General features: G+C 57.5%; 1 protein-coding gene across 1 annotated transcript in view; it reads right to left on the bottom strand.

Moving 5' to 3' along the window:
- Positions 1-19884, bottom strand: part of ST8SIA6 (ST8 alpha-N-acetyl-neuraminide alpha-2,8-sialyltransferase 6) — an 85677-nt gene that overhangs the window by 28748 nt on the left and 37045 nt on the right. The window contains exon 3 of the mRNA XM_058297906.2: positions 17676-17765. Coding sequence (XP_058153889.1) covers positions 17676-17765 — 90 coding nt within the window. The remainder of the gene's footprint in view (positions 1-17675; positions 17766-19884) is intronic.

The raw sequence follows: 19884 nt of genomic DNA, 5'->3' as shown, positions 1-19884 counted from the left end.
GGAAAATGAAATAATAATGGTTTTTAAAATAACAAATAAGGGAAGTAGACATGGCTTAAGCAAATGGGCTCTTGTCTACAATATGGGAAACCCTAGGATTCGATTCCCAGGGCCTCCTGGTGAAGGCAAGCAGGCCAGTGCAGTGAGCTGACCTGAGAGAGAGCTGGCCATGCAGAGTGCTGGCCCACGCAGAATGCTGGCCTGCATGGAGAACTGGATCAGCAAGATGATGCAACAAAAAGAGACACAGACAAGAGACAATAAGAGAAGCAGCAGACCAGGGAGTTGAGGTGGCCCAAGAAATTGGGCACCCCTCTCCCACTCTGGGAGGTCCCAGGATTGGTTCCCAGTGATGCCTAAAGAGAAGACAAGCAGATACGGAAGAACACACAACAAATGAACACAGAAAGCAGACAGCAAGCACAAACCAATGAGGGAGGGGCAAAATAAATGAATACATTTTTTAAAAAACAAAATACAATAAAAATTTGAATATAAAAAATTTTTAGACTTGGTATCTTTCATCACTATAAGATCTGTTGTACATACAGTGACATTTTCTTCCATATATTCCTCTAGTGTCTTATTTTTTTTTTCATTTTATCTTCAAAGAAGCTTTAGGTTACAGAAAAGTCACATGGAAAATATAGGGTATTCCCATAGACCCAGTGCCCTCCCTCTCTTCCCATCTCCCCTTTTAATAACATTTTACATGTGGACGGTCCATTTGTTACAGTTGATGTACAAATACTGAAGCATTGCTACTAACCATGGTCAGTGGTTTACATTATGGTTTACATTTTAGACTGTTCACTTTTACAGGTTTTGACAAAATTTACAACGGCCCGTATCTGCTATTGCAAGATCATGCAGAACAATTCTAATGCCCTAAAAATACGCTATGCTCCCTCTATTCTATTCTTCCCTTCTCCTCCCCTCAGAACCTACGGTAACCACTAAGTTTCAATTTTTGAAGAAAAGATTCATAGCTGCAAATATTCTTGTGAGTGGGAAAAACCCTTAAATCTTCTACCCGCTATTGTCTTCACAATTAGCTGCCAACTCCTTGAGGTGGATGCTCAGCAACAGTGAGACTGTGCTGGTGAGGGGTGGGGCAGGAGGGGGCAGGAGAGGGGACTCACTCCTCTGTACTGCCCAGCAGGCTGCAGACCCTCCAAAGCTGGGGTGGGGCAGGGGACCTTTGCTCTGAAGCCCACCTTCCTCCTGAGCGTGCTTCCCTTTCACCACGAGGCATGACGCCTACACGAATCAAGACCACTCTCCTCGGGTTCCCACTGGCTCGGCAGAGAGGCGCTGAAAATCTCAGAAGACCTCACTAAACACTGAAACGCTCTCCCTCCGCACAGCTTCCCACCCTAACACGCTCCACCCACCCGCACGAGGCTGAGGACTTGTGCTGAGACACCACGTGTCTTAGAGATCCACGTTCTAGCTCCAGAGATGCGTGTAGATGGTGCACCCTAGCTGGACTGGAGATGGCCTGTCTCCACCGGGTGGGAGACACCCAGAGGCCCTCTGAAGTCACAGCAACCAGCACAGTGTCAAGCTCAGCCGGCAGCCTACCCACGGCCCCCTACCCATGGCCCCCTACCCACGGCCCCTGAGAGAGACATGACATTACGATTATCCTTCTTTGCTGGCAAGGTCTTGTCTACCACCAAGGCCTGGCTTTAAATAATTTGATCACATTTAAAACAGGGCAACAATCAGAGCACCATGTGCACAAGAGTCCTTCAAGAAATGTAGCAAAAGAATTGCGTTCCCACAGAACTCAACAGAGGAGAAAGAAGAAAGGAAATGGCCCAATACAAATATCTTATATTATTAAATTCATGAGAATTGCAGTTGCATTTCAAGTCATCAAGACAAAGCATATCATGAAAAGCACAATAAGTGGAGAATTACCATCCAGATTTGAAAAAACTCAAGGGACCAGAGTTTAAATTCTTCTTAAATGTCAATTATTAGACGAAAAAGAAACTGAATTTCTCATGATGCATTGCTAAAATAACGAGAAACCATCATTGAAATTAAAGACATAATCATATAAATTATAGAAAATAAAATACAGAACTTAAAAAAAAGGCTGAATTAAAAGTTAACAGAGAATCAGTGATCTGTGAGACAGCCTTAGATGGCCTAATATACATGTAATTATAGTCCCAGGAAAAGAGAAGAGGCAAAATTTTGAAGCTATAATGGTGGAAAATTTCCAATTCAATGAAAACCATAAACTCACGGATCTAAGAAACTCAACAAATCCAAAGCACAAGAAACATGAAGGCAAGGCAAATAAAAACAAAATTTCTTAAAGGCAGTGATAAAGAGAAAATCTTAAAAGTTATAAAAAAAAAATTAAGTACAAAGAAGCAAAGATAAGAATACAGCAGACTTCTTTTTGGAAACAATGTAAGCAAAAGAAGGCAGTGGAACAGTATCTTTAAAATATGTAATTGGAGTTCAGAGTACAGTCAACCTAGAATCCCAGACTCAGAAAATCTATAACAATGAAGGTGAGGTGAACACTTCCCTGGACATACCAACGCTGAATGAATTCATGCCCAGCATGTGCAACTACTAGAAACGCTGAAGTACGTCAGGCAGAAAGGAAATGAAAGCACACCGAAAGCAGGTCCACTCAAGCAATGGAGTTATGGAAATATAATACACGAGACTTTTATTTTTCTATCTTTAAAAGCGAATTGACTGTAAAATATAAATTGGGATTTTATAATACATGTATAAATAAATGTATGACAACTATAAAACAAAGGCCAGAATGGGGGAATCAGAAGTATAAATCACTTGAAAGTAGACTGTGACAACAAAAAGATATATATTGCACACCTAAAACAACCAGTAAAAACAAAAACAAATAGATATAGCTAATAAACCATTAAAAATGATCAAATATAATAAAATGTAATAAAAAAATACTTGATCCAAAAGAAGGAAAGAGAACAAATAACAGATGAGACACACAGAAAAAATAGCAAGATGGTAAATTTAAACCCAATCATATAAAAGCAAAAAGATGGTAGATTAAAATCCACATTATTAATCACATTAAATGTAAATAGTCTAAGCATACCAACTAAAAGAGAGTGTCAGATTGAATAAAAAAGCAGGACCCAATAACAGTGTGTCTACAAGAATCCCACCTCATAAAAATGCACAAATAGGTTAAAAACGAAAAGATGAGAAAAGACATATACCATAGTAGAACTAATTAAAATAGTACTAGCGTGGCTCTACTCATATCAGAGATTTCTCAGGGAGAAATTAATAAGTAGGGTAAGAGCAGAAATTAATAAAATAGAAAAAAAAGAATCCATGAGAAATATGATGTATTGATGACATAAATAAAATTGATGAACCTCTAGCCACATGGTTAGGAAAAAGAGAGAAAGAATCTTCAAATGACCAACAGCAGGAATCAGAGTGCAGGACTAAAACTGTGACATCAACACTTTGGTGACTTGGATGAAATGGACATATTCATTGAAAGACACAAACCACCTCAATTCACTCAAGAAGAAATAGCCTGACTGGTTCTATAACTATCAATGATATTGAATTTACGGGGAGCAGACGCAGCTCCGTGGTTGAGCACCTGCTTCCCGTGTACAAGGTCCTGGGTTCAATCCCTGGTCCCTCCTAAAATGAACTTAGAATTAAAATCCCTCCCAAAAAATCCTTCAGGCTCAATTTTACTTGAGAACTTTACCAAACATTTTAAGGAATAATAATAATACAAGGCCTGCACAAACTCTTCTGGAAAACTGAAGAGGAGAGAAGACTACCCAAATCACTCTAAGAGAGCAGTGATATTTACCCTGATATTAAATCAGAAAAAGAGATTAAAAGAAAAGAAACTAAAGACCAATATCTCTCATAAACTTAGAGTCAAAAACCCCAACGAAATGTTAGCTTTTGAATGCAACAGTATATAAAAGGATTGGACACCATGACCAAGTGGGTGTATCTCAGGATGAAAGTTTCATTTAATTTTTTTTCATTTAATATTTAAAAACCAGTCAATGCAATTTACTATCTGTAATACTATATACATATATACACAAAACTGTTCATTATTGGGTTAAAAATTGTATTTTCCATGATGACATACAAAAAAATAACCTACATACATCAGCCATTTTTAAGGAGAAAATATCTATAATTGAAGTATCTAGTATATGAACCTGGAGTGTATTTAAATTAATATACTTTTTAAAGCTTCCCCATGGAGTGCTCAGGGTATCGTAACTGATACTTGCAGAGTAGCCTTTGTCACACTGGATTTAACTGTCCACAGGTGGGGCCCCCTCGAGCTCTGCCTTTCCCCCACATCTTGCGGGATGACGGTTTCTAGCATAATTTCCAGGACATGCCGGTGGTTCTTGCAGCCGAGGAATGAGCGTACGTAAGCATGAAATGCAGTGCGGCCGTAAACACCCCCAGGCACGTTCCAAGCAACGCTTCTCCTTCCGCAGGAGGCTCCCAGCTGCAGCGCCCGGCACTGAGTGCTCGCTTTCCCAGCCGCTGATCACCCTCGTCAGCACACGCAGCTTCCGGGCTACAACCGACGCGCTTCAGTGGGTCCAGGAGCCTCGCGTCCTCGCTGCGTCCCCAGTCCCTTGGCCCCACTGGGGGTGTGTGCGCGTTTATCCTGCTGCATTCTCACCGTTTCCTAGGAGGAACCCAGGTCACGACCGCGCCCGTCGGAATCGCTGACCTTGGGGCAGGAAATGGAGGCGAGGGTCCCGGGGTGCAGCCAGATGGCAGAGGGCTGAGCTCGGCCAGGTAAGAGCAAACACCACCAGAAGACCCTCCTGGCTGGCCGGGGGCAGTCGTGGTTCTCCACACTCGGGGCGGGCGGAGGGCAGGTGTGCGAGGCCTTCACCTGAGCGCCCGCCCCGCGAGGGCCGGGCTGGCTGGCGCGGCCCGGGAGCTCACGGAGCCTCTTGGGGACGCAGGCAGGCTGCGGGGCCTGTGTGGGGTCCTCGGCCGGGGGAGCAGGTGCCTGGCTGGGCAGAGCGCGGAGGCCACCCTGCTCCTTCCTTTCCCCGCGTGAGGGCAACCTGGTGGCCTGGGCACCTGAGGCCAGGTGAGACTTTGCCGCACACCTGAGTCCTCAAGCGAGGTGGCTCCAGATGGGCAAACAGAATATCAGATAAGACTCCGAGATGGAGGCGAGCACAGCGCAGTCCTGCCAAGGCTCTTCAGGACAGCGCGGCCGGTGGGCTCACCTGAGCGGCAGCTTGTGCCACTTTGGAATCGGTCTTGCCTTTATGCCGTTTGGTCTGGAACACTGAAATGACCACCCACTGCCCATGACAGTAAGGGTGTTTTATAGTAAACATTTCTTTTAGTGACACACACCCCAACACATCGTAGCTGGCTCCAGCTCAATCTAATATTAAAGATGCCAGTCATAACCGTTGAATCTGGTGGGAAGTTAGTTGCAGAAAACGGCTGTGCCCGGGCAGCCGCTGATGGTGAAATCGAGAGCACACGGTAGGCAGGCCAGGCAATAAAGAGAAGACATGCTGTGGCCACTCTGCCACGGAAGCCAGGGCTGCGCCCCGCCCAGGGCTGCTGTGCTCAGAGCCCGGGTGCAGGCGCCCGCGTGCCGGCGGCCAAGGGCGGACCCGCCGCTCCTATTTTAAAGGGGAAGGTAGGGGTCAGGACCACCAGCGGGGGTTTATCCCACATGCTCGCCCTTTTCTACAGAACAGTAAATTTCGAGTCAGCTGTTTTTTCCTGATGGGGCGGTGGGGCTTGCGGGGGAGACAGCCGGCCGAAAAGGCAGGTGGGCTGTGCGTGGGGTCGGGTCGGTGGGCGCGCGCCGAGGCGGCCTGTCCAGCAGAATCCTCCCAGCCGCATCGTGTTTCCGGCAAGTCTGCTTGAAAGTTGTCTGTTTACGAAGGACCCCAGGATACGTGAGGCACCAGCCCTGTCACATCGTCCCCCTTCTGATGGATGACAGTATTAAAGGTCCAGGGAGTGCGCAGGTGCTCAGTGTTGTGCCGTAAGAGGCGGAGCTCGAAGCAGCCTCCGTGCCCAGCCCCGCTCTGTGCAGCAGACCAGACCGCGTCCCCTCCGGCTCCACGATGAAGCTGGAAGCTAATCCCATCAGAACCGTGCTGGTCCCAGGACTGACCGTATATCACATTAACGATTGCAGCAATTATTTTCAAAAGAATAACTATTGTCTATTTAATCATTATCAGTAATACTCAAAATGAGAGGCAAATTATAAAAAATACACTAAATAATACTGAATAAATATTAAAATTTTAAATATTTGTCTCTGGAAACTTCCTTTGAAGATGAATTTCCATATGCTGCAACTAGTTTTATCATGATTAAGATATAAATGGGACTTTTTAAATGCTATAATTTTATGGCTAATTAATTTGTTACATATTTAGAGGGCATTTATTGGGTGCCTGGCTGTTCTCTTCGGGATCCTGGCTGACTAGACCCCCTTAGGCAGCTGGCACACTTGTTTATTGAACGCAGAGGTTACAAAGGGCAGAGCCGGGTGTGATGGAGGCTTACGGGGACAGCAGAATTCCACCTGCCCTTTGTAACAATCTCATGTTCTGCAAGTCATTAAAACCCTCCAAGCCTTTTTCCTCTCACCTGTGGAATTAGCATAATAAAACCTACTCTAAAGAAATATTGCAAGGCTTAGAGTTAATATATTTAAATTACCTGGCATAGAATAGATCTGCCAAAATGCCAGCTATTATCACTAAGGACAATTATGGTAAAAATAGTTATTGCCGTTATGAAAAAATATATATAATAACATAAAAGGATATTAATTAGTCAATCAGTTGTAATGGCTAGGTAACAAATTACTCCTAACTGTAGGTTAAGATGCCAAAACGCTTATCCTGTGCAGCCGATGGCGTTGGGGGCAGCGGGCTGGGCGGTCCCCCGGCATGGGGGGCGCCGTCAGGGTGGTGGGCGGCGTTCACGGGTCTTGTCTGACCTCTGCAGTGACCGACGGCCTCCTGGCAGCCCCTTCCGGAGGCAGGAAGCCACGCGAGGGGGCCCGGGCACTGCACGTGGCAGCAGACGATGCGTGGGGACTAACCTGACCCCGAGAAGACGCTGCAAGTCCTACTGCATGCACCTGTGCGTGTGAGCCCCTCTGTACACGGGGTCCCTGAGGGAGGCACTGCTGCATGCACCTGTGCGTGTGAGCCCTCTGTACACGGGGTCCCTGAGGGAGGCACTGCTGCATGCACCTGTGCGTGTGAGCCCCTCTGTACACGGGGTCCCTGAAGGAGGCACTGCTGCATGCACCTGTGCGTGTGAGCCCCTCTGTACACGGGGTCCCTGAGGGAGGCACTGCTGCATGCACCTGTGCGTGTGAGCCCCTCTGTACACGGGGTCCCTGAGGGAGGCACTGCTGCATGCACCTGTGCGTGTGAGCCCTCTGTACACGGGGTCCCTGAGGGAGGCACTGCTGCATGCACCTGTGCGTGTGAGCCCTCTGTACACGGGGTCCCTGAGGGAGGCACTGCTGCATGCACCTGTGCGTGTGAGCCCTCTGTACACGGGGTCCCTGAAGGAGGCACTGCTGCATGCACCTGTGCGTGTGAGCCCTCTGTACACGGGGTCCCTGAGGGAGGCACTGCTGCATGCACCTGTGCGTGTGAGCCCCTCTGTACACGGGGTCCCTGAAGGAGGCACTGCTGCATGCACCTGTGCGTGTGAGCCCCTCTGTACACGGGGTCCCTGAGGGAGGCACTGCTGCATGCACCTGTGCGTGTGAGCCCCTCTGTACACGGGGTCCCTGAAGGAGGCACTGCTGCATGCACCTGTGCGTGTGAGCCCCTCTGTACACGGGGTCCCTGAAGGAGGCACTGCTGCATGCACCTGTGCGTGTGAGCCCCTCTGTACACGGGGTCCCTGAGGGAGGCACTGCTGCATGCACCTGTGCGTGTGAGCCCTCTGTACACGGGGTCCCTGAGGGAGGCACTACTGCATGCACCTGTGCGTGTGAGCCCCTCTGTACACGGGGTCCCTGAGGGAGGCACTGCTGCATGCACCTGTGCGTGTGAGCCCCTCTGTACACGGGGTCCCTGAGGGAGGCACTGCTGCATGCACCTGTGCGTGTGAGCCCCTCTGTACACGGGGTCCCTGAAGGAGGCACTGCTGCATGCACCTGTGCGTGTGAGCCCCTCTGTACACGGGGTCCCTGAGGGAGGCACTGCTGCATGCACCTGTGCGTGTGAGCCCTCTGTACACGGGGTCCCTGAGGGAGGCACTGCTGCATGCACCTGTGCGTGTGAGCCCCTCTGTACACGGGGTCCCTGAAGGAGGCACTGCTGCATGCACCTGTGCGTGTGAGCCCCTCTGTACACGGGGTCCCTGAGGGAGGCACTGCTGCATGCACCTGTGCGTGTGAGCCCTCTGTACACGGGGTCCCTGAGGGAGGCACTGCTGCATGCACCTGTGCGTGTGAGCCCTCTGTACACGGGGTCCCTGAGGGAGGCACTACTGCATGCACCTGTGCGTGTGAGCCCCTCTGTACACGGGGTCCCTGAGGGAGGCACTGCTGCATGCACCTGTGCGTGTGAGCCCCTCTGTACACGGGGTCCCTGAGGGAGGCACTGCTGCATGCACCTGTGCGTGTGAGCCCCTCTGTACACGGGGTCCCTGAAGGAGGCACTGCTGCATGCACCTGTGCGTGTGAGCCCTCTGTACACGGGGTCCCTGAGGGAGGCACTACTGCATGCACCTGTGCGTGTGAGCCCTCTGTACACGGGGTCCCTGAGGGAGGCACTACTGCATGCACCTGTGCGTGTGAGCCCCTCTGTACACGGGGTCCCTGAGGGAGGCACTGCTGCATGCACCTGTGCGTGTGAGCCCCTCTGTACACGGGGTCCCTGAGGGAGGCACTGCTGCATGCACCTGTGCGTGTGAGCCCCTCTGTACACGGGGTCCCTGAAGGAGGCACTGCTGCATGCACCTGTGCGTGTGAGCCCCTCTGTACACGGGGTCCCTGAAGGAGGCACTGCTGCATGCACCTGTGCGTGTGAGCCCTCTGTACACGGGGTCCCTGAGGGAGGCACTGCTGCATGCACCTGTGCGTGTGAGCCCCTCTGTACACGGGGTCCCTGAGGGAGGCACTGCTGCATGCACCTGTGCGTGTGAGCCCCTCTGTACACGGGGTCCCTGAAGGAGGCACTGCTGCATGCACCTGTGCGTGTGAGCCCTCTGTACACGGGGTCCCTGAGGGAGGCACTGCTGCATGCACCTGTGCGTGTGAGCCCCTCTGTACACGGGGTCCCTGAGGGAGGCACTGCTGCATGCACCTGTGCGTGTGAGCCCCTCTGTACACGGGGTCCCTGAGGGAGGCACTGCTGCATGCACCTGTGCGTGTGAGCCCCTCTGTACACGGGGTCCCTGAAGGAGGCACTGCTGCATGCACCTGTGCGTGTGAGCCCCTCTGTACACGGGGTCCCTGAAGGAGGCACTGCTGCATGCACCTGTGCGTGTGAGCCCCTCTGTACACGGGGTCCCTGAGGGAGGCACTGCTGCATGCACCTGTGCGTGTGAGCCCTCTGTACACGGGGTCCCTGAGGGAGGCACTACTGCATGCACCTGTGCGTGTGAGCCCCTCTGTACACGGGGTCCCTGAGGGAGGCACTGCTGCATGCACCTGTGCGTGTGAGCCCCTCTGTACACGGGGTCCCTGAGGGAGGCACTGCTGCATGCACCTGTGCGTGTGAGCCCCTCTGTACACGGGGTCCCTGAAGGAGGCACTGCTGCATGCACCTGTGCGTGTGAGCCCCTCTGTACACGGGGTCCCTGAGGGAGGCACTGCTGCATGCACCTGTGCGTGTGAGCCCTCTGTACACGGGGTCCCTGAGGGAGGCACTGCTGCATGCACCTGTGCGTGTGAGCCCCTCTGTACACGGGGTCCCTGAAGGAGGCACTGCTGCATGCACCTGTGCGTGTGAGCCCCTCTGTACACGGGGTCCCTGAGGGAGGCACTGCTGCATGCACCTGTGCGTGTGAGCCCTCTGTACACGGGGTCCCTGAGGGAGGCACTGCTGCATGCACCTGTGCGTGTGAGCCCTCTGTACACGGGATCCCTGAGGGAGGCACTACTGCATGCACCTGTGCGTGTGAGCCCCTCTGTACACGGGGTCCCTGAGGGAGGCACTGCTGCATGCACCTGTGCGTGTGAGCCCCTCTGTACACGGGGTCCCTGAGGGAGGCACTGCTGCATGCACCTGTGCGTGTGAGCCCCTCTGTACACGGGGTCCCTGAAGGAGGCACTGCTGCATGCACCTGTGCGTGTGAGCCCTCTGTACACGGGGTCCCTGAGGGAGGCACTACTGCATGCACCTGTGCGTGTGAGCCCTCTGTACACGGGGTCCCTGAGGGAGGCACTACTGCATGCACCTGTGCGTGTGAGCCCCTCTGTACACGGGGTCCCTGAGGGAGGCACTGCTGCATGCACCTGTGCGTGTGAGCCCCTCTGTACACGGGGTCCCTGAGGGAGGCACTGCTGCATGCACCTGTGCGTGTGAGCCCCTCTGTACACGGGGTCCCTGAGGGAGGCACTGCTGCATGCACCTGTGCGTGTGAGCCCCTCTGTACACGGGGTCCCTGAGGGAGGCACTGCTGCATGCACCTGTGCGTGTGAGCCCTCTGTACACGGGGTCCCTGAGGGAGGCACTGCTGCATGCACCTGTGCGTGTGAGCCCCTCTGTACACGGGGTCCCTGAGGGAGGCACTGCTGCATGCACCTGTGCGTGTGAGCCCCTCTGTACACGGGGTCCCTGAAGGAGGCACTGCTGCATGCACCTGTGCGTGTGAGCCCTCTGTACACGGGGTCCCTGAGGGAGGCACTGCTGCATGCACCTGTGCGTGTGAGCCCCTCTGTACACGGGGTCCCTGAGGGAGGCACTGCTGCATGCACCTGTGCGTGTGAGCCCCTCTGTACACGGGGTCCCTGAAGGAGGCACTGCTGCATGCACCTGTGCGTGTGAGCCCCTCTGTACACGGGGTCCCTGAGGGAGGCACTGCTGCATGCACCTGTGCGTGTGAGCCCCTCTGTACACGGGGTCCCTGAGGGAGGCACTGCTGCATGCACCTGTGCGTGTGAGCCCCTCTGTACACGGGGTCCCTGAGGGAGGCACTGCTGCATGCACCTGTGCGTGTGAGCCCCTCTGTACACGGGGTCCCTGAAGGAGGCACTGCTGCATGCACCTGTGCGTGTGAGCCCCTCTGTACACGGGGTCCCTGAGGGAGGCACTGCTGCATGCACCTGTGCGTGTGAGCCCTCTGTACACGGGGTCCCTGAGGGAGGCACTGCTGCATGCACCTGTGCGTGTGAGCCCTCTGTACACGGGGTCCCTGAAGGAGGCACTGCTGCATGCACCTGTGCGTGTGAGCCCTCTGTACACGGGGTCCCTGAGGGAGGCACTGCTGCATGCACCTGTGCGTGTGAGCCCCTCTGTACACGGGGTCCCTGAAGGAGGCACTGCTGCATGCACCTGTGCGTGTGAGCCCCTCTGTACACGGGGTCCCTGAGGGAGGCACTGCTGCATGCACCTGTGCGTGTGAGCCCCTCTGTACACGGGGTCCCTGAAGGAGGCACTGCTGCATGCACCTGTGCGTGTGAGCCCCTCTGTACACGGGGTCCCTGAAGGAGGCACTGCTGCATGCACCTGTGCGTGTGAGCCCCTCTGTACACGGGGTCCCTGAGGGAGGCACTGCTGCATGCACCTGTGCGTGTGAGCCCTCTGTACACGGGGTCCCTGAGGGAGGCACTGCTGCATGCACCTGTGCGTGTGAGCCCCTCTGTACACGGGGTCCCTGAGGGAGGCACTGCTGCATGCACCTGTGCGTGTGAGCCCCTCTGTACACGGGGTCCCTGAGGGAGGCACTGCTGCATGCACCTGTGCGTGTGAGCCCCTCTGTACACGGGGTCCCTGAAGGAGGCACTGCTGCATGCACCTGTGCGTGTGAGCCCTCTGTACACGGGGTCCCTGAGGGAGGCACTGCTGCATGCACCTGTGCGTGTGAGCCCTCTGTACACGGGGTCCCTGAAGGAGGCACTGCTGCATGCACCTGTGCGTGTGAGCCCTCTGTACACGGGGTCCCTGAGGGAGGCACTGCTGCATGCACCTGTGCGTGTGAGCCCTCTGTACACGGGGTCCCTGAGGGAGGCACTGCTGCATGCACCTGTGCGTGTGAGCCCCTCTGTACACGGGGTCCCTGAAGGAGGCACTGCTGCATGCACCTGTGCGTGTGAGCCCTCTGTACACGGGGTCCCTGAGGGAGGCACTGCTGCATGCACCTGTGCGTGTGAGCCCTCTGTACACGGGGTCCCTGAGGGAGGCACTACTGCATGCACCTGTGCGTGTGAGCCCCTCTGTACACGGGGTCCCTGAGGGAGGCACTGCTGCATGCACCTGTGCGTGTGAGCCCCTCTGTACACGGGGTCCCTGAGGGAGGCACTGCTGCATGCACCTGTGCGTGTGAGCCCTCTGTACACGGGGTCCCTGAAGGAGGCACTGCTGCATGCACCTGTGCGTGTGAGCCCCTCTGTACACGGGGTCCCTGAAGGAGGCACTGCTGCATGCACCTGTGCGTGTGAGCCCTCTGTACACGGGGTCCCTGAGGGAGGCACTGCTGCATGCACCTGTGCGTGTGAGCCCTCTGTACACGGGGTCCCTGAGGGAGGCACTGCTGCATGCACCTGTGCGTGTGAGCCCCTCTGTACACGGGGTCCCTGAAGGAGGCACTGCTGCATGCACCTGTGCGTGTGAGCCCTCTGTACACGGGGTCCCTGAGGGAGGCACTGCTGCATGCACCTGTGCGTGTGAGCCCTCTGTACACGGGGTCCCTGAGGGAGGCACTACTGCATGCACCTGTGCGTGTGAGCCCCTCTGTACACGGGGTCCCTGAGGGAGGCACTGCTGCATGCACCTGTGCGTGTGAGCCCCTCTGTACACGGGGTCCCTGAGGGAGGCACTGCTGCATGCACCTGTGCGTGTGAGCCCTCTGTACACGGGGTCCCTGAAGGAGGCACTGCTGCATGCACCTGTGCGTGTGAGCCCCTCTGTACACGGGGTCCCTGAAGGAGGCACTGCTGCATGCACCTGTGCGTGTGAGCCCCTCTGTACACGGGGTCCCTGAGGGAGGCACTGCTGCATGCACCTGTGCGTGTGAGCCCTCTGTACACGGGGTCCCTGAAGGAGGCACTGGTTACGGGTGGCTCATGTGACTAGACGAGGCCAGCGGAACCAGCGTGTGCTTCTGTCCCCAAGCCTGGAGTCCTCCCAGCAGAGGGAGTTCAGAGTTCAGAAGAATCCGGAGGGGCAGGCCCAAGGAGAGCAGACGCCACGAGGAGGAGGCTGGAACCTGCGGTCCTGACGGGGAGGGCTGTCCTCCAACCCCAGGATGACCTCCCCGTTGCTCAAGCCAGCCACTGCGCCGTTTGTCATAGCAGCCCCAGCAAACCAAGGCTTACCTTCAACAACGTTACCAGCTCTAGTTGAAGACTTTGAACAAAGTAGCAGATTCAGTTTCTTTATACCACTTCTATACTTGGAATTATTTCTTGGAGACTTTAAGTGTGATTATTTTTATTGTTATTGCCTTCCTGGTAAAGGAATCCTTCAAAGGACTAGTTATTTGAGGACATATACAGACGCCTTCTAGTGGGAATATGTAATTAACACAGTAGTATAACTTGAGAAAAACAATGTTTCAGTTCTCTGAGGGAAAATTCAATTTCATTTCCACTAACCAACAGCATAAAACTATGCAGTATATTAATCTTTGGCATTGAAAAATGACACTAAATAACGCTAACCAAATCTTAATGAGGAGGTTTGGGTGATTGCCAACACCTGCCACAAGAAACCAATAATGCCCCTGATTCATATTTAAACTGAAGGAATTAGATAATTTTAAAAAATCAAAGTCACACATGCTCATGGTAAAAAAGGGAATGGACTAGGAGGATTTAAGAGACGATTGCTTCTAGCTCTTTCCTGGGGAAGCCATGGACACATGCCCAGTGGCCACCGCCCAGCCCACTGGCTAAGCGTGGACCCGGGGGGCCAGCCGCCCCGGCTGCCGGTGGGGGCAGCGCTCAGAGGCTGGCCCCCCGGGGGTGGGCGACACTCAGCACGAGGCCACCCAGGGCCTGTCCTCTCTGACACGGGCCTGGCCCGAGCAGGGGCCTTCCCGGCCATGACGGGCCGCCTTCCCCCGCTCTTTGGGACCCGTTGTGCTGGCGAGAAGTAAGCGCTCAGCGCAGGGAGGCTTGGCGTGCTGGGGCCTGGCGCCCGCGGCGTTCCCAGGCAGCTGGTGCTGCCCTCTTAGCGAGCGCGGCTGTTTGTGTCTCATGGATCCTTTGAGGCATGGGATCCAAGTTAACCCGCTTGGAAATCGAGGCGCCTAACTTTGGACTGGGGGCAAAGTGTGGGGAGGCTTCTGCGGCGCCCCCACGCCCCTCGCCTGCCCACCTTGGCTGCTCGTCGGTGAGCCCCGCCCTGCTGCGGCCCTGGAGGGTCCCCACGCTCCTCAAACGCCCGTGTTGGTGGGGACGCTGCTCTGTGCCACCCTCTTGTTTTCTGACCATTTCTGAAGGATGCTGGAGGTGGGAGCCCTGAGAAGCTGAGCAGCTCAGTGGACAGGGGCCCGGCAGACAGAGGCCAGCGGACAGAGGCCCAGCGGACAGAGACCCAGTGGACACGGAGCCTGACGGACAAAGGCCCAGAGGACAGAAGCCCAGGTGGACAGAGGCCCAGCGGACAGAGGCCCAGCGGACAGAGGCCCAGTGGACACGGAGCCTGACGGACAAAGGCCCAGAGGACAGAAGCCCAGGTGGACAGAGGCCCAGCGGACAGAGGCCCAGCGGACAGAGGCCCAGTGGACACGGAGCCTGACGGACAAAGGCCCAGAGGACAGAAGCCCAGGTGGACAGAGGCCCAGCGGACAGAGGCCCAGTGGACACGGAGCCTGACGGACAAAGGCCCAGAGGACAGAAGCCCAGGTGGACAGAGGCCCAGCGGACAGAGGCCCAGCGGACAGAGGCCCAGTGGACACGGAGCCTGACGGACAAAGGCCCAGAGGACAGAAGCCCAGGTGGACAGAGGCCCAGCGGACAGAGGCCCAGCGGACAGAGGCCCAGTGGACACGGAGCCTGACGGACAAAGGCCCAGAGGACAGAAGCCCAGGTGGACAGAGGCCCAGCGGACAGAGGCCCAGTGGACACGGAGCCTGACGGACAAAGGCCCAGAGGACAGAAGCCCAGGTGGACAGAGGCCCAGCGGACAGAGGCCCAGCGGACAGAGGCCCAGTGGACACGGAGCCTGACGGACAAAGGCCCAGAGGACAGAAGCCCAGGTGGACAGAGGCCCAGCGGACAGAGGCCCAGCGGACAGAGGCCCAGTGGACACGGAGCCTGACGGACAAAGGCCCAGAGGACAGAAGCCCAGGTGGACAGAGGCCCAGCGGACAGAGGCCCAGCGGACAGAGGCCCAGTGGACACGGAGCCTGACGGACAAAGGCCCAGAGGACAGAAGCCCAGGTGGACAGAGGCCCAGCGGACAGAGGCCCAGCGGACAGAGGCCCAGTGGACACGGAGCCTGACGGACAAAGGCCCAGAGGACAGAAGCCCAGGTGGACAGAGGCCCAGCAGACAGAGGCCCAGTGGACACGGAGCCTGACGGACAAAGGCCCAGAGGACAGAAGCCCAGGTGGACAGAGGCCCAGCGGACAGAGGCCCAGAGGACAGAGGCTCAGTGGACATGGAGCCCGGCGGACAGAGGCCCAGAGGACAGAGGCCCAGCGGACAGAGACGAGCTGTCCCCCATCCTCCGCAGGAGCGGCTGGGGCTGGGCCAGCGCCCCCCTGCAGCTGAGGCTGTGTGGCCGCAGGCTGCCCGGTGCAGAGCTTCGGGCCGAGCCGCGCCAGCTCACGCTGCTCTTGTCCACAGGGTCACGGCGTTCTCTCCAGGATGACGAATGGGGAGCTCCCCGTGGGCTCGTCTTCACCTCCTCTCAGCCTGCAAGACGGCGCCGCCACGGCGACCTCTGGCTGTCCAGTAACAAAACCCCCTCCAGGAGGCTGCGCCGGGCTGTGGGGCGGGTTGTCCAGGCGCGCTCAAACACAGTCCAGGCGAGGCGGGCATTCGGACTCACAGTCCTGAGCCTCTCACTAGGGAGACGAGCCAGTGGGTGGCCCCGCCAGGGCGGCCGCACATTCCCCCCCAGGAGACGCCCTAAAGGGCTCAGCTGCTCAGGGACGTCAGCGGCCATCGCGATGCTCCCAAAGAGCTGCTGCAATTAAAACAAAAGGCTTCCGCCCCTCGGGACACCTCGAGGTACTGCCTATGGTGGCGCGTGAGCCGCGAGGCTACGAGACGAGCAGGTGGCAGGGCCGCCCGCGGGCTGCCTGTGAGCCCCCGGCTCCGGCCACGCCCCGCCCCGCCCCATCCCCGCGCCACTGCCCCCTGCACTGGCCAGAGCTGGCCACCTGCCCAGGCACTGGCCGGGTGCAGTCAGGGAACATGAGGGTGGCTGTGCAGGCAGTGGCCCATGGGTGGCCCCTCGATGGCCCACGGGGTTTGCTGTTACCTCAGAAGCAGTGAAAACGGGTCCTGCTCAGCCTCCGGCTCGCCTGGTCGTTTCGAGGACTCAGGCGCTCAGGAGGCTCACACCGTGCAGGGAGGGCAGGGACCCCCGGGCGGCCCTCAGGCCTGCCCCCTGCCCGGGCCACACGCCCTGGCTGGCACGGGGGGCTGGCACGCAGCGGGGCGTCTGACTCAGATCGCCCCTGGCCCCCTGGGCCTCCTGGGGGTCCTGGGCTCCGTTCCCCGAGCCGAGCCTCAGCCAGGCCGCCTGCTCCGGCACTGCCTCCCGGCAATCCCCGAGGGTCCATTCGCGGGGGGGCCACCCTGTTCCCCCCGGGGCAACTCCACACCCGGGGAAGGAGCAAAGGGGCAGCTTCTCCAGGCAGCTCCCCGCAAACGCCGCTATTCAAGAGCGCAGCAGCGTGTGCCTGTGTGTGCGTGTGCAAGAGGGAGAGGAAGAGAAAGCTCGAGGAGCCAGCCCAGGGCTGACCCTGGATGACCTTCAGATGTCCTCAGGCAAGCGCTCCCTGTCCCCCGGGGGACGGGCATCCCCTGCCGCATGGCCACACTCCAGCCCGGGGGCCACTGCCTCCTGCCAGGAGCCCTCCCGGGGCCACTGCTCTCCGCAGAGCCCCCAGCTGTGGTGGCCCTTCATGTCTGAAGGCTGCTCTGGAGTGAGCCCCCAGAATGCCAGGTGTGGGGCTGGGGAGCCGGCTGGGAGCCCGGGACCTTTCAGGAGCGTGCATCTTCTAGGGCAGGGTCCTGGCACGGCCCAGGTGCTCAGAGGCCCCGAGGGCCCCTGGAGTGCAAACCTCCCCCCCCCAACCCCCCGTGCCTGCAGTGAGCTGGGGGGGGGGAGGGCAGCGCATGTGGCCCTCAGCCCTGCCCACCCCCAGGGGCTTCTCGGACCCCCCGGTCAAGCACGTGGTGGGCACAGCCCGTCCTGAACGATTTCACAGGGCCCATGACATTCTGAACACAAGGCAGCTGCTTTAAAATTCAATCAGCTGTGAAGAGCGGAACTTACCGTTTCATTTTTTTAGACAGAGACTCGAAGCCATCCTGCAGCTGTTTGCATTTTTCTGTCAGTTGGAGGGACTTCTCGCTCAGATATGTGCTGTTTCATGAAAGAGAGAAAAAAAAAGACGACTTACAATGAGAGCTCATGAAACAGTGCAACGAAGATCGGATCGAACTGATAGCATGCCCCAGCAAAGTCTAATTCTCTCTCCATTATTGGATTTCTCCCTGGAAAAGGAAATTGATGTTTTTACCTCTGGCAAGTCTAAATTAAAAAAGAAAGCACCAACTATAAAATCAAAGGAAAATAGATCTATATTCAAGACCCTGTGTTTTCGGGCTCCCTGTGTGGGGGTAGTAAGACAGCTGGCTGGCTAGCTAACCTGACCCTGTGTGTACACTGGCCTTCACTTTTAGGAGATGTCGTTTGGGAGGACGCAGGTGACACAGGAGAACAACGGTCCTCTCTGGAGGGCTCCAGGTAAGGCAGGCTTTGGTTAAATGTTCTGCTGTTTGTTTTACAAACCTGCAAAGTTGGAGCTGAAAGTGACAAAGGCGCCAGCAGGCCAGGGCTGTGTGTGTGGGGTGGGCCTACCTCAAGGACCTGGGGCTCAGATGTGCTTACCTGCTCTGTGCACCTGTGCCCCTGTCCTGCGGCATCAGCCCTCACCTCCCAGGGATGCCATGATCACACATCAACACGAGATGCAGCCCCTCACTCAGCCCCCCACAGCCCCCACGCAGCCCATACACAGCCCCACACAGCCCCCCACTCAGCCCTTACACAGCCCCATGCAGCTCCCCCACAGCCCCTCACTCAGCCCCCCACAGCCCCCACTCAGCCCTTACACAGCCCCATGCAGCTCCCCCACAGCCCCTCACCCCTCACTCAGCCCCCCGCAGCCCCCTACTCATCCCTCCACGTAGCCCCCCACTCAGGCCCTATACAGCCCCCACTCAGCCCTCACACAGCCCCCACACAGCCCCCACTCGTCCTTCCATGTAGCCCCCCCACAGCCCCCACAGCCCCGACGCAGCCCCCACAGCTACGATCATTTTCTGCAGAAGCTGGGAAGTTCCCAGGACCGGCCTGGCTGGGTGCGAGGGGCCCACGCGGCTCCATCCCCGCCCTGCAGGCGCTGACACGGGGCTGGGGGCTGGGAGCCTGGAGGCGACCAGGCGTGACCGCGCCTTCCGGGCAGGCCCGTCTGCCCTGAGGGTGTGGGAGGCCGCACCCCAAAGATGACAGTGAGCCGGGTGGCCCCGAGGGCGGCAGGGGCCTTCAGGCAGAGGGAGAGCGTGCAGAGCCCCGGGGCAGCGGCCTGGGAGCTGGGGGCTGAGGAGGAGAGCGGGGCAGGTGCGTCCCAAGAACCGCGGTGACAGCAGGCTCTGTGCAGCGCAGCGGACCCGTGCTGGAAGAGGTGTGCTGGGGCTGCGCTGCAGAAACCAGGGGACGTGCGGTGAGGGGCCGAGGGGCAGGAGGAGGGTGGGGGGTTCCCACAGGCTCCAGGGGGGAGGGGACAGCGGCTTGCTCAGTTCAGGGTGGAACGGGCTGTGTGGAGATGACAACGCCACAGCAGGGCTTGCTTCCCGCCCGGCCGAGCCAGGATGCCCAGGGCTCCCAGGGAGGCGAGCACGGGGGTTCAGCGGCCCTGGTGGCTCTGTCCAGGGGGACGTGCGCCCCATTACCTGCTCCCACAAGCTCTGAGGCCGGGAAGAAAGTGCCAGAAGTTCCCCCCAAGCCTCACGACTTGGCTGGAAGGGACACGGCCCTCCCTCCACGACCCACCGGCGGGCACAAGCCCTGGGGACCAGGGCGGGAGGGGGAGGCAGCGGGCGCCGTGGGCCCAGGGTTCGGTGGGCGCGGGGGGCCAGCCCAGTGCGGGGGCTCCTCGCTGCGCCTCCCCTGCGCCACGGGCCCTGCGAGCCCCGGAGCCCGGCCGGCCCCGCTGTGCTGCCCGTGCCCTCCGCCCCCTCCTCCCGTCCTCGCACGGCTCGGGACCCCTTCCGTCCGGCTGGCAGCACCGATGGCGAGGCGCACCGCAAGGGCAGAGGTGCGGCGGCCGAGGGTGGCGGCGGGAGGCTGTCCTCAAGGCCGGCGCACGTGCTGGGGGGGCCTGGACGGCTTTGCCCCAACAGCCTTCTGGGAGACGCCGGGAGCTCACCAGGGGGTCTGGGGTGGAAGTGGAGACGAAGGGGAGCCGCAGCACCGACAG

This window comes from Dasypus novemcinctus, chromosome 5 (genome assembly GCF_030445035.2).
Source record: "Dasypus novemcinctus isolate mDasNov1 chromosome 5, mDasNov1.1.hap2, whole genome shotgun sequence".
In the NCBI taxonomy this organism is placed as follows: Eukaryota; Metazoa; Chordata; class Mammalia; order Cingulata; family Dasypodidae; genus Dasypus; species Dasypus novemcinctus.
This window is presented reverse-complemented; position numbering and strand designations above follow the sequence as displayed.